Here is a 12,728-nt window from a genome sequence, read left to right on the forward strand (position 1 = left end):
TTTTAGTAGAGACGGGGTTTCTTCATGTTGGTCAGGTTGGTCTCGAACTTCCGACCTCAGGTGATCTGCCCGTCTCGGCCTCCCAAAGTGCTGGGATTACAGGTGCGAGCCACCGTGCCCGGCCACAATTATTTTTTAATGCAATAAACTTATTTTCCTTCATTGTATCTGTTTCAAATAGACTTGTAAGGAACAATGAATGGCAGGTTCCAGAAGGTTTGAGTGATGCAATGATTTTTAAGGTTGGCTGTTCCCAATAGCATTGGAATTGCTATGCTTAATCACTTTTTCAAAGGTTTACTTCTGTTTATACACACACCAAGATGAATTTTCAGTAAAGTTTACACTGAAACTTACCGAATCTCTCAATCCCATTAGATTAGTTTTGTGAGTTTACTAAGAGGGACAGTACACACAATTTTGATACTCAGCTTAAAAGAAAATTCTTGGTTATACTAACCAGGAAGTCCTCCATAAAATGCCAACACCCAAAACACCTTAATCCATATTCACTGCTAAAATATTTTATTTTAAAATGTACCACAGTGAATGGATGTATCCATACTGGTTTTTATAAATGTACACATACACATCCATATATTTGACAAAGTATATATATGTACTGGTTAAAGACCTATCCAAAAGAAGAAATATTTCTAGAAGGTTCATGTATTATACTTCATTTGACAATTAAAACTTTATTTGAACAGAAGTTTCAGTTGCTTAGCAATGACTAATGCTATCAATAATGACAACTAAATTGAGAACTGTAAATTTCACTGCTGTGCCTTGGGTTAAAATTTTCAATGATGGAATCCTAAATAAGTAACAGTTATTCCTATAATGGGGTATATATTCAGAAGTAATAAATATCTGTCACTATTACCAAAAGACTGTTCTCTGTAGAGCTCAAAAAAGTATTATGCCACAATACATCATTTGTATTTAAAAAGGATCTCTTGTTTAGATGCCACTGCAGATTCTGCTTTTACTGAACAGAAAGGCAGCACCCCATTTCTTTCTTGTAAAGGAGGAAAGTCTTTTTTAAAAAAACTCTTTGAAGAAGTTTTGGTAGTTACGTTCAGAGTCAAACACAGCAGCACTTTATTAACAAAGACAGAGTAATATAATCACAAGGAAATACTTCTAAGTCTAAATTAAATGATATGTTGGGCAGCATAAAATGAATACTAACAAGGGCAGGCATCTCAATGTGTCTGTCTCACAGCTGTTCAATGTGAAAGTAGTTTGTAAGCAAGGAAAGACAAGAGCAACATTTACACCACAAATTGACTGTAAAATATTTCATTACATTGAGAAAGGTAATCAATGGTCAAAATCCATAACCAGAAGGAGACACCATTTGAGTATCTATCAATGGGCCAAACAGATCTGTCAGATTTTAATACTGCCTGGTATGCAAACTCAGATACTGATTTCCTCTCTATGTAGGAAACCAATGTTCATGTTCTTGATAATAGTCATTAATCTTTCTGATTGAGACAGTCCAAACCCATCTGACCTCAGAACACTAGGTCTAAGAGTCAACTTCTTACATTGATATATTTTCCTTGAGTTCTTTCCTGGTGCTGTATCAGCATGTTACATAATCTGAAAATGACATGGGGCACAAAGGAGTCATATATATATAAAAATATGAAAATAATCCCATATTCCAGTATCACATGACAGAAAATTTATGGTTAAATTATTTAAGACATTTACTTTATTTTTCTTGTGGCCATCCATTTAATTAAGTGAAGAACATCGGTTAAGTATTAAGAAGGTCCCTCTTTATCACATGATATTTCTAAGCAGATATTTAGGAATGCTCAGAAGATTCCACTTTCAGTCTCCTAAGGCCTCCTAAGACATAATTTAAAGCGGGACTTGAACAGAAACAAGTATCTTCAGACTCCAGCTGAAATCGTAGAAATAGTTTCTGTTTAAATCCTGGGAAACCTTAGATAAGGTATGTGAAACCGAAAAAAGATTGAATCAGCACACACAGATAAAGGATACAACAGATACCAAGATGGGTAAATGCCCAATTATTTTCAGTCCTCATAATCTGTACAAAGCTATGAGGCAACCAGTAGGCCATATCTCACTAGGCAGACTTTGAGGAAGATGTTTCCCTATTTGAAACACAAGAAATTATGAAAATATGGAGATGAAGAGGGAGCAGTTCTGTGCTTCTTGCTGTGTTACCTTTATTATATTCCTAGTGTCACTGAGACTAGTTTAAAAACAGCCTGCAACAAGAATATTCTCATCACCAGCCACCTTTTCCACCTTTCTTCTTTTTCTGTTGCTGTTTCTTTTTTGTTGCTGGAGCCCCTGCAGGTTTCTGGTGTCTTGGGGGTATGATGTTACTTGTAGAGGCAGATACTGTTGCAGCACTGCCAGGTCTTGGGGAGGTGGGTGGGCTGCTCACAGTTTTACTGGCATCCCTGAAATCATTAGATCAGATCATTTTTGGTCACTCATATATTCAACAAAGGGAGAGTATAAAAATGTATGTATATGGGTTTTACTTATCACACTTAACCCATTTTACGTATCACACTTAACATATTTTCTACTTCTTTTAAGGTAAGCTCCCCAACTCCCTATTGACTTTTCTTTTGAATAACATTTTTACTGTTTTTATTGAAGAAAAGTAAAACATGATACGCATGCCAATTTTTAGAAAGCGTAGAAAATAAAAAATTTTATTTTTTTGAGACAAGAGTCTTGCTCTGTCCCTCAGGCTGGAGTGCAGTGGTGCCCAGGCTGGAGAGGAGTGGCGCCATCTCAGCTCACTGCAACCTCTGCCTCCTGGGTTCACGTGATCCTTCTGGGTTCATGTGATTCTCCTGCCTCAGCCTCCCGAGTAGCTGGAATTACAGGTGCGCACTACCACACCAGGCTAATTTTTGTATTTTTCATAGAGACAGGGTTTCACCATGTTGGCCAGGCTGGTCTTGAACTCGTAACCTCAGGTGATCTGCCTGCCTTGGCCTCCCAAAGTGCTGGGATTACAAGCGTGAGCCACCGCACCCGGCCAGAAAAAATATTTTTAAAATAACCTCTCATCTACCATACAGAACGTATTAACATTTCTAACACTTCTTTCTAGTCATATTATTTATTTACATCTGTTTATCTAGGCATTTATTTAGTTGAATGACTCAGTGTATTTAGTTGCCTTTTGAGACTTTTCTTTAGTTTTTATAATACAAATAGTTTTTACTATATATATTTCACAATATATATTTGATTATATTGTAAATACTTAAAACTATTTGACTGTATTGTAAAAACTAAAGGAAAAACTAGTCTAAAAAGGCAATATATTTTCTTTCATTTACATAAGTGTAGTATAAACATTTATCAGAGATACATCACTACATTTCTCATACTTAATATATATTAAATTCTCACTAGTAGCCTTGAGTCAATCTCAGAAACAATGTATGTTCTAAGTGCCCTCAATTGTGGAGCAATAACTTACAGTTCAGATGAAGCTCCTGCAGTTGCTCCCTGGGTCCCTTTTCCAATCTGATCCTTCTTTTTACCCTTCTTTCTTCCCCGGTAGTAAGAACGTTCTCGCATTGGCAGCCATCTTTCTGGATCTGGGGTAACTTTTGGGTCATAATTCTTAGGCAATTTTCCTGCATAACAATTATAAAGAGAGATGTATCATATTTTCGAGATAGTTTGATTTAAACAATGTCTCTAAGCCTGGGAATAAATAACATTAAAATGGAAATGAATTTGAGAAAGTTTAATTTGTATAATCTAGCAGGCAAAATGGCCTTACTTTTTTTTGTTATTATACTGGGATACATGCACAGAACGTGCAGGTTTGTTACATAGGTATACACGTGCCATGGTGGTTTGCTGCACCCATCAACTGTCATCTACATTAGGTATTTCTCCTAATGCTATCCCTCCCCTAGCCTCCTACCCCCACCCCGCCACAGGCCCGGTATGTGATATTCCCCTCCCTGTGTCCATGTGTTCTCATTGTTCAACTCCCACTTGAGTGAGAACATGCAGTGTTTGGTTTTCTGTTCCTGTGTTAGTTTGCTGAGAATGATGGTTTCCAGCTTCATCCATGTCCCTGCAATGGATATGAACTCATCGTTTTTTATGGCTGCATAGTATTCCATGGTATATATGTACCACATTTTCTCTACCCACTGTATCATTGATGGGCATTTGGGTTGGTTCCAAGTCCTTGCTAATGTGAACAGTGTTGCAATAAACATAAGTGTGCATGTGTCTTTATAACAGAATGATTTATAATCCTTTGGGTATATACCCAGTAATGGGATTGCTGGGTTGAACGGTATTTCTGGTTCTAGGTCCTTGAGGAATTGCCACACTGCCTTCCACAATGGCTAAACTAATTTATACTCCCACCAACAGTGTAAAAGTGTTCCTATTTCTCCACATCCTCTCCAGCATCTGTTGTTTCCTCACTTTTTAATGACTGCCATTCTAACTGATGTGAGATGGTATTTCATTGTGGTTTTGATTTGCATTTCTCTAATCACCAGTGATGAGCTTTTCTTCATGTTTCTTGGCCACATAAATGTCTTATTTTGATAAGTGTCTGTTCATATCCTTCGCCCACTTTTTGATGGGGTTGTTTTATTCTTGTAAATTTGTTTTGAGTTCTTTGTAGGTTCCAGATATTAGCCTTTTGTCAGATGAGTAGATTGCAAAAATTTTCTCCCATTCTGTAGGTTGCCTGTTCACTCTGATGATAGCTTCTTTTGCTGTGCAGAAGCTCTTTAGTTTAATTAGATCCCATTTGTCAATTCTGGCTTTTGTTGCCATTGCTTTTGCGGTTTTAGTCATGAAGTCCTTGCCTGTGCCTTTGTCCTGAATGGTATTGCCTAGGTTTTCTTCTAGGGCTTTTATGGTTTTAGGTCTTAGGTTTAAGTCTTTAATCCATCTTGAGTTAATTTTTGTATAAGGTGTAAAGAAGGGGTCCAGTTTGTTTTCCGCATATGGCTAGAATCCTTTCCCCATTGCTTTTGTCAGATTTGTCAAAGATCAGATGGTTGTAGATAGGTGGCATTATTTCTGAGGCCTCTATTCTGTTCCATTTGTCTACATATCTGTTTTGGTACCAGTGTCATGCTGTTTTGGTTACTGTAGCCTTGTAGTAATAGTTTGAAGTCAGGTAGCATGATGCCTCCAGCTTTGTTCTCTTTGCTTAGGACTCTCTTGGCCATACAGGTTCTTTTTTGGTTCCATATGAAATTTAAAGTAGTTTTTTCTAATTCTGTGAAGAAAGTCAATGGCAGCTTGATGGGGATAGCACTGAATCTATAAATTACTTTGGGCAGTATGGCCATTTTCACGATATTGATTCTTCCTATCCATAAGCATGCAATATTCTTCCATTTGTCTGTGTCCCCTCTTATTTCCTTAAGCAGTGGTTTGTAGTTCTCCTTGAAGAGGTCCTTCACATCCCTTGTTAGTTGTATTCCTAGGTATTTTATTCTTTTGTAGCAATTGTGAATAGGAGTTCACTCATGATTTGGCTCTCTGCTTGTCTATTATTCGTGTACAGCAATGCTTGTGATTTTTGCACATTGATTTTGTGTCCTGAGACTTTGCTGAAGTTGCTTATCAGCTTACGGAGATTTTCGACTGAGATGATGGGGTTTTCTAAATAAACAATCATGTCATCTGCAAACAAAGACAATTTTACTTCCTTTTTATTTGAATATCCTTTCTTTCTTTCTCTTGCCTGATGGCCCTGGCCAGAACTTCCAATATTATGTTGAATAGGAGTGGTGGGAGAGGGCATCCTTGTCTTGTGCCGGTTTTCAAAGGGAATGCTTCCAGCTTTTGCTCATTCAGTATGATATTGGCTGTGGGCTTGTCATAAATAGTTCTTATTATTTTGAGATACATTCCATCAATACCTAGTTTATTGAGAGTTTTTAGCATGAAGGGGTGTTGAATTTTATCGAAGGGGGAAAAGGCCTTATTTCTCAGCGTGACAAAAAAATTCAGAGGCCATAAAGAAAAAGACTTCACAGATACATCTATATAAAAATTTTAAAATCTTTATTTAGTAAAAAATATATTTCTAAGAAAAAATTTAAAATACAAAGTATATAATAGAAGAGTGGAAAAAATCCTTAATATAAAAGAATTCTTGCCGATCAATATGTAAATTACTCAAAGAAAAATGGACTCTGTTATAATTAAGGTAGGTTAGGAGAAAGGAAAGTAATTCATCTTCTGAACAGATGTTCACCCTCACTAATTAAAAATGAGAAGGGTAAAAAACTCTATCAGACTCGTAAATATTAAAAGCAGTAATACCTAGTGTTGGTGAAATGGTAAGAAGCACTCACCAACACTATATTAGGAGAAGTGTATAGTGGTATAGCCTTTGTGGAGAGCAATTTAATCTGACAGCACCATTAGAAATGTATAGACTTCTAGAAATTTATCGTGCAGAAACCCAAGAGATACAAAGTTAAGAAGAGAATATTCTCTGTGACGCTGTTTTTCTTTCTTTTTTTTTTTAAAGATGGATAGGGCAAGGTATGGGTGGGCTGATATTCTTGAAGACAGTAAAATAACTTAAATGTCTAACAATGAAGATGATTACATTATAATATGCCTACAGTATAGCAACCTATTCAATTGGGTTAAAAAGTGAAGTGCAGGCCAGGCGCAGTGGCTCACGCCTGTAATCCCAGCACTTTGGGAGGCCAAGGCGGGCAGATCATGAGGTCAGGAGATCGAGACCATCCTGGCTAACACAGTGAAACCCCGCCTCTACTAAAAATACAAAAAATTAGCTGGGTGTGGTGGCGAGCGCCTGAAGTCCCAGCTACTCGGGAAGCTGACGCAGGAGAATGGCGTGAACCTGGGAGGTGGAGCTTGCAGTGAGCTGAGATCGCGCCACTGCACTCCAGCCTGGGTGACAGAGCGAGAAGCTGTCTCAAAATAAATAAATAAATAAAGTGAAGTGCATCTATTAATCTGGAAAAATGTTCTTCACAATTCAGTCTAAAGTGAAGATTAAAACAAATTATATTATGTTCAACTTTCAGTACCTAATGATATATGTTTGATTCTATATATACATATATACACACACAAAAATGTTAAGTAATTGTCTTTGGGAGCATGTTTTTTTTGGGAGATGGGGACAGGGTCTCACTCTGTTGCCAGGCTGGAGTGCAGTGGCGTGATCTCGACTCATTGCAACCTCGGCCTCCCGGGTTCAGGCAATTCTCCTACCTCTGCCTCCTGAGTAGCTGGGATTACAGGCACACATGAGTAATGCTCAGCTAATGTTTGTATTTTTAGTAGAGATGGGGTTTCACCATGTTGGCCAGGCTGGTCTGGAACTCCTGACCTCAAACGATCCACCCGCCTTGGCCTCTCAAAGTGCTGGGATTACAGGCGTGAGCCACCATGCCCAGCCGCAAGCATGAATTCTGGGCAGGGAATTTTACACTCTTTATGCCATTCTATAATGATAGGTATCAACTACCTTTGTTTTTAGAATAAGCATATGTCACTTGTAAATTTTAAAAAATATTCATCTGGAAACTACAAAAATAGAAAAGAAAGTAAAATTTTAGGTTATTACCACCTACAGCTATCAGCTGTTTCCTTGCAGTATTACTAATACACAAAACAAATATTAAATGTTTGCCAATTTTCAAGTACTGTGACAAACCAACAAGACTTCCAGTTAAAGACAGTGAAATGGATACAAACATTAGCTTGTGTACCTTCCTCAAACTCCACTAAAATGGTAATAAAACACATTAAAGGAAGAACAGAAGAAAAGATATTGTCAATAAAATTTTGGTAGCTGGAAAACAGATGGAGGAGTAATAATAAACTTAGCTAAGTCTTGGGAAACCCGTATCCTAAGATGGCAGAGAGCAAAATCAAGAAATAACCTGATTTATATAATAGATTCCTCAAAACCTCAGGAACTTGGGTGGCTCCAAGGATAACATCTGACCAGGTAAAACAAAGCACGGTAATGTCACCCAAGTTTTCCAGAGATTAAAGCCACACCCCAAGCCAATCAATGCACGTTATTTCCCTGGTTAATAATTCAAGGCTGGACACTGACCTACTTGGCCAAATCAGATTAAGAGAAATACTTGCCAAATCTGGAGAGGGCTTCTTTGTTGTGATGAATATAAATGACAAGTATGTGGCCCTGACTGTTTCCAGTATACATTGTATGACTCTAATGGGATTCTGTTTTGTGGACAGCAGAACAAAGAGAGAGAAATACTGAGTCAACCAACCTTGATGCTAACATTCCTCTAGACTGCCAACTTTATAAACAGTAAATTTTCTGAAGCTAGTTTGATGGAATTTTGTAGTTATGTGTAGCAGAAACATCATAATGTGTAAGGGCTTACTTTTGTGCCAGGCACCACTCTAAGAACTTTACATGTAGTATCTGATTTAATACTACAAGATACATACTATCATATTCCATTCCACATATGAAAAACTCTGGCAGGTATATTAAATAGCCTGTCCACAGTCACAGAGTAAAAGAGGGAACAACAATTTGAATCTAGGCAAACTAGTAAATTGCAATCTTTAAAGTAATAGAATAAAATTAAATGTTAGCTATAGTCAAGATAAAAAGTTTTCAAAGATATAAGAGAGGGCAGTATATTTATGTCCAAATATTTCTATATGGGGCTAAAATCAAACATTTATCTTGTAGAAAATTTATAAAGATTTTTTAATGCCTTACCCTTCTTTTTCTTTTTCTTCTTTTTCAAATCTCCCTGTCTACAAAGAGAAAAAAAAAATCATTACCATCTTTGTGATAAAATATTTATAAAGCATTAAGTAAGTGCTCTGTAAGAGTTAGTTGGGCACTTAACATAAACATGGTTTAAGACTTGGTATCAGCTCACCAAAGCTAACAAACTAGTTAAGATTTGATTCAGGTTAAAGTCCATTAAGCTTCAGATACTATAATTTTTGGAAGGTACTTTAGAAAACAGAGGTGACAATTCAAAAACAGATTGTTTACATTGAAAAATTTTTTTCAGTGGCACACATTAAGTCTATGTAAAAAGTAATTTGCACAAGCATGAATATCTACAATCCCTTGGTAAGTTACTCTATGTTTGGCAAGACTTTAGAGAATAAATTTTTTGCCAGAAGAACACGTGTAGGTCAGATACATGCAAAGAATTATCTCTGGAAGGAGATGCAAAACAGGTTACATTGGTTATGGCCCTGGGAGGGAGGTGGGTAGACACGGATGGAAGACTTTTAACTTACTCTTATACTTTTTTATCTTTCATATTTTAAACCTGTGAGTTTATTAATTTTTTAATGTAAGTAAAATATGTATTAAGTACATTGACCAAAAAAGGCACTAAAAAGCGCATACAAATTAACACTTCAAAATAACTGTCAAGGGCGGGGGGAGGGATAGCATTAGGAGATATACCTAATGTAAATGACGAGTTAATGGGTGCAGCACACCAACATGGCTCATGTATACATATGTAACAAACCTGCATGTTGTGCACACATACCCTAGAACTTAAAAGTATAATAAAAAAAAATAATAATAATAATAATTGTCAAGCATTCTGAAAGTGGCTGGGAACAGTGGCTCACATCTGTAATCCCAGCACTTTGGGAGGCCAAGGCAGGTATCACCTGACGTCAGGAGTTCCCCGTCTCTACTAAAAATACAAAAATTAGCTGGATGTGGCAGTGCGTGCCTGTAATCTCAGCTACTTGGGAGGCTGAGGCAGGAGAATTACTTGAACCAAGGAGGCAGAGGTTGTAGTGAGCGAGACTGCACCACTGCACTCCAGCCTGGGTGACGGAGCAAGACTCTTATCTCAAAAAAAAAAAGCATTCTGAAAGCTCTAGTGAACAGAGAAAAACATAAAAATACATCTCTCTATATATTCTTTTTTTTTTTTTTTTTTTTTTTGAGACGGAGTCTCGCTCTGTAGCCCAGGCTGGAGTGCAGTGGCCAGATCTCAGCTCACTGCAAGCTCCGCCTCCCGGGTTCACGCCATTCTCCGGCCTCAGCCTCCCGAGTAGCTGGGACTACAGGCGCCTGCCACCTCGCCCGGCTATTTTTTGTATTTCTTAGTAGAGACGGGGTTTCACCGTGTTAGCCAGGATGGTCTCGATCTCCTGACCTCGTGATCCGCCCATCTCGGCCTCCCAAAGTGCTGGGATTACAGGCTTGAGCCACCGCGCCCGGCCCTCTCTATATATTCTTATGTGATATAACTCAAGAAATATGAAACAGTGAACTAAAGATGAGACAGCAACAATTCATTCTACAAGTCATTCAATTGTGAAAGTTCCCTCAGGATACCCCAAACAAGAAATGTAACATACTGTTATCTTACTTGAGTGTTTCATCTCTTACCCAGAGTGTGCAATAGTATTCTAAATTGTCTCCCTACAAATTATACTCCACAGCCATACTAAAATTTCCCGACGGTTCTCTGCTCTTTCTTATTTCTCTGCCTTAGCTCACCCTTTGCCTACCTCGTCCTCATCTTCCTCAGAGTCAACACAATCATCTTCTCCATGAAGCCTTTCCTAACTTCCCACTGTCCTCAGGAAGAAGTGACTATTCCCTCCGGTGTACTCCTCTATGCCCTGTACAATCACAGCAGGTGCAATCTTTATTGCAATTATTGTTTAAATATATTTCCTTCTGCTAGACTCATGTTCCTTTTTTTTTTTTTTTTTTAAGATGGAGTCTCACTCTGTCACGCAGGCTGAGTGCAGTGGTGCGATCTTGGCTCACTGCAACCTCCACCTCCTGGGTTCAAGTGATTCTCCTGCCTCAGCCTCCCAAGCAGCTGGGAGTACAGGCATGTGTCACTACACCTGGCTAATTTTTGTATTTTTAGTAGAGATGGGGTTTCACCATGTTGTCCAGGCTGGTTTCGAACTCCTGACCTCAAGTAATCCACCTGCCTCGGCCTCCCAAAGTGCTGGGATTACAGGCATGAGCCACCACGTCAGGGCTCAAGTTCTTTTGAGAGCAAGTACCATGATTTATTTTCTGGTCAACACCTAGCATAAACCTATCACATAGTGTATTGTTAAAAGAAACTAAACCTTTACATCCAAAAGTTAGTATAACAAAATACTAACTTTTAGTAAGATAAAGAGCACTAATAATGCCTAATGAAAATACTATTTTTAAACTTAAAAGCTTAAAAATTCAATGTATATCTTAATGATTGTCTAAGAAAAAAGAGAAAGAAGTCAGGTGCGGTGGCTCATGCCTGTAATCCCAGCACTTTGGGAGGCTGAGGCGGGTGGATCACCTGAAGCCAGGAGTTCAAGACCAGCCTGACCGACATGGTGAAACCCTGTCTCTACTAAAAATACAAAAATTAGCCAGGCGTGGTGGCGGGTGCCTGTAGTCCCAGCTACTCAGGAGGCTGAGGCAGGAGAATCGCTTGAACCCAGGAGGCAGAGGTTGCCGTGAGCTGAGACCATACCATTGCACTCCAGCCTGGGCAAGACTGTCTCAAAAAAGAAAACAAACAAACAAACAACAACAACAACAAAAAGAAAGATTATTTTAAAAAAAACTTTTAAAGATGGGGGTCTTTCTCTGTCACTCAGGCTGGGGTGCAGTGACGCAATCACTGCTCACTGGAGCCTCAAACTCCTGGGCTCAGGCGATCATCCCGCCTCAGCCTCCTAGTAATGGGAACTAGAGTCAAATGCCACTATGCCAGGCTAAAGAAGGAACTGTATGTTCTTAGTTGTTACCCAACCCTGTTTGGTGAAGAAAAAAAAAAAAATAGTAAACATACTTAATTGAAAATCCATTTAAGAAATCCAACTGAATTTATAATTGTAAGATGAAATGGAATTTGGAACAATGTAACCTCTTTGAGACTCCAACTCCTTATTAAAAGTTTTGGAAGTTATTATGAGAACGACAATACTTTTTATGAAATGCAGAGTTTGTTAGGAAGAAATCAGTCACTGTTGCTGAGTTTTTTTTAAGTTAGGGAAAAATTTAGATTTCAAAAGGCATTCAAAAAAGGAGAAAGTAATAAAAACTTATGAAAGTCACAAAGCTAAGGAAATGTTTTATCTTTTCCATGCTCTATTCATTCTGAGTCAAAAGTAAAATCTTAAAACATTTTACTGTAGGTCTCTAACTATATTTTTAAGATGACAATGGAACAAACAAGAGTCAAAATCTGACTTCTTGTAAGTAAATGAAACCGACTAACCTTTTCTTCAAATCAGCAAAATAAATCATATACTAAATGATGTACTAAATATACAACAATAACTTATAGGTTAAAAAAGGCACATCCAGCCTATGGAGTGTTTAAAAAGGATGAAATATGTCCACATTTTAGTATGTGGAAAGATCTCTAAAACTCATTAAATAAAAGCAAGGTGGAAAACACTAAGTACAGTACAATTTTCCTTCTATAAAAAACAACTGGCTATAGTGCTCAGCACTTTGGGAGGCCAAGGTGGGTGGAACACTTGAGGTGAGGAGTTCAAGACCAACCTGGCCAACAGGGTAAAACCCTGTCTCTACTAAATATACAAAAATTAGCCTGTAGTCCCAGCTACTCAGGAGGCTGAGGCAGAATTGCTTGAACCTGGGAGGCGGAGGCTGCAGTGAGCCAAGATTGTGCCACTGTACTCCAGCCTGGGAGACAGCAAGACTGTGTCTCAAC

General features: G+C 38.1%; 1 protein-coding gene across 1 annotated transcript in view; it reads right to left on the reverse strand.

The window, feature by feature from the left end:
- Nucleotides 1-1,717: 1,717 nt before the first annotated feature.
- The window catches only part of SRP72 (signal recognition particle 72), a 35,208-nt gene continuing 24,197 nt past the window's right edge, over nt 1,718-12,728 (reverse strand). Inside the window, 3 exon segments of the mRNA NM_001260722.1 lie at nt 1,718-2,453; nt 3,497-3,656; nt 8,765-8,802. Coding sequence (NP_001247651.1) covers nt 2,276-2,453; nt 3,497-3,656; nt 8,765-8,802 — 376 coding nt within the window. The 3' untranslated portion in view covers nt 1,718-2,275.

This window comes from Macaca mulatta, chromosome 5 (assembly GCF_049350105.2).
Source record: "Macaca mulatta isolate MMU2019108-1 chromosome 5, T2T-MMU8v2.0, whole genome shotgun sequence".
Taxonomy (NCBI): Eukaryota; Metazoa; Chordata; class Mammalia; order Primates; family Cercopithecidae; genus Macaca; species Macaca mulatta.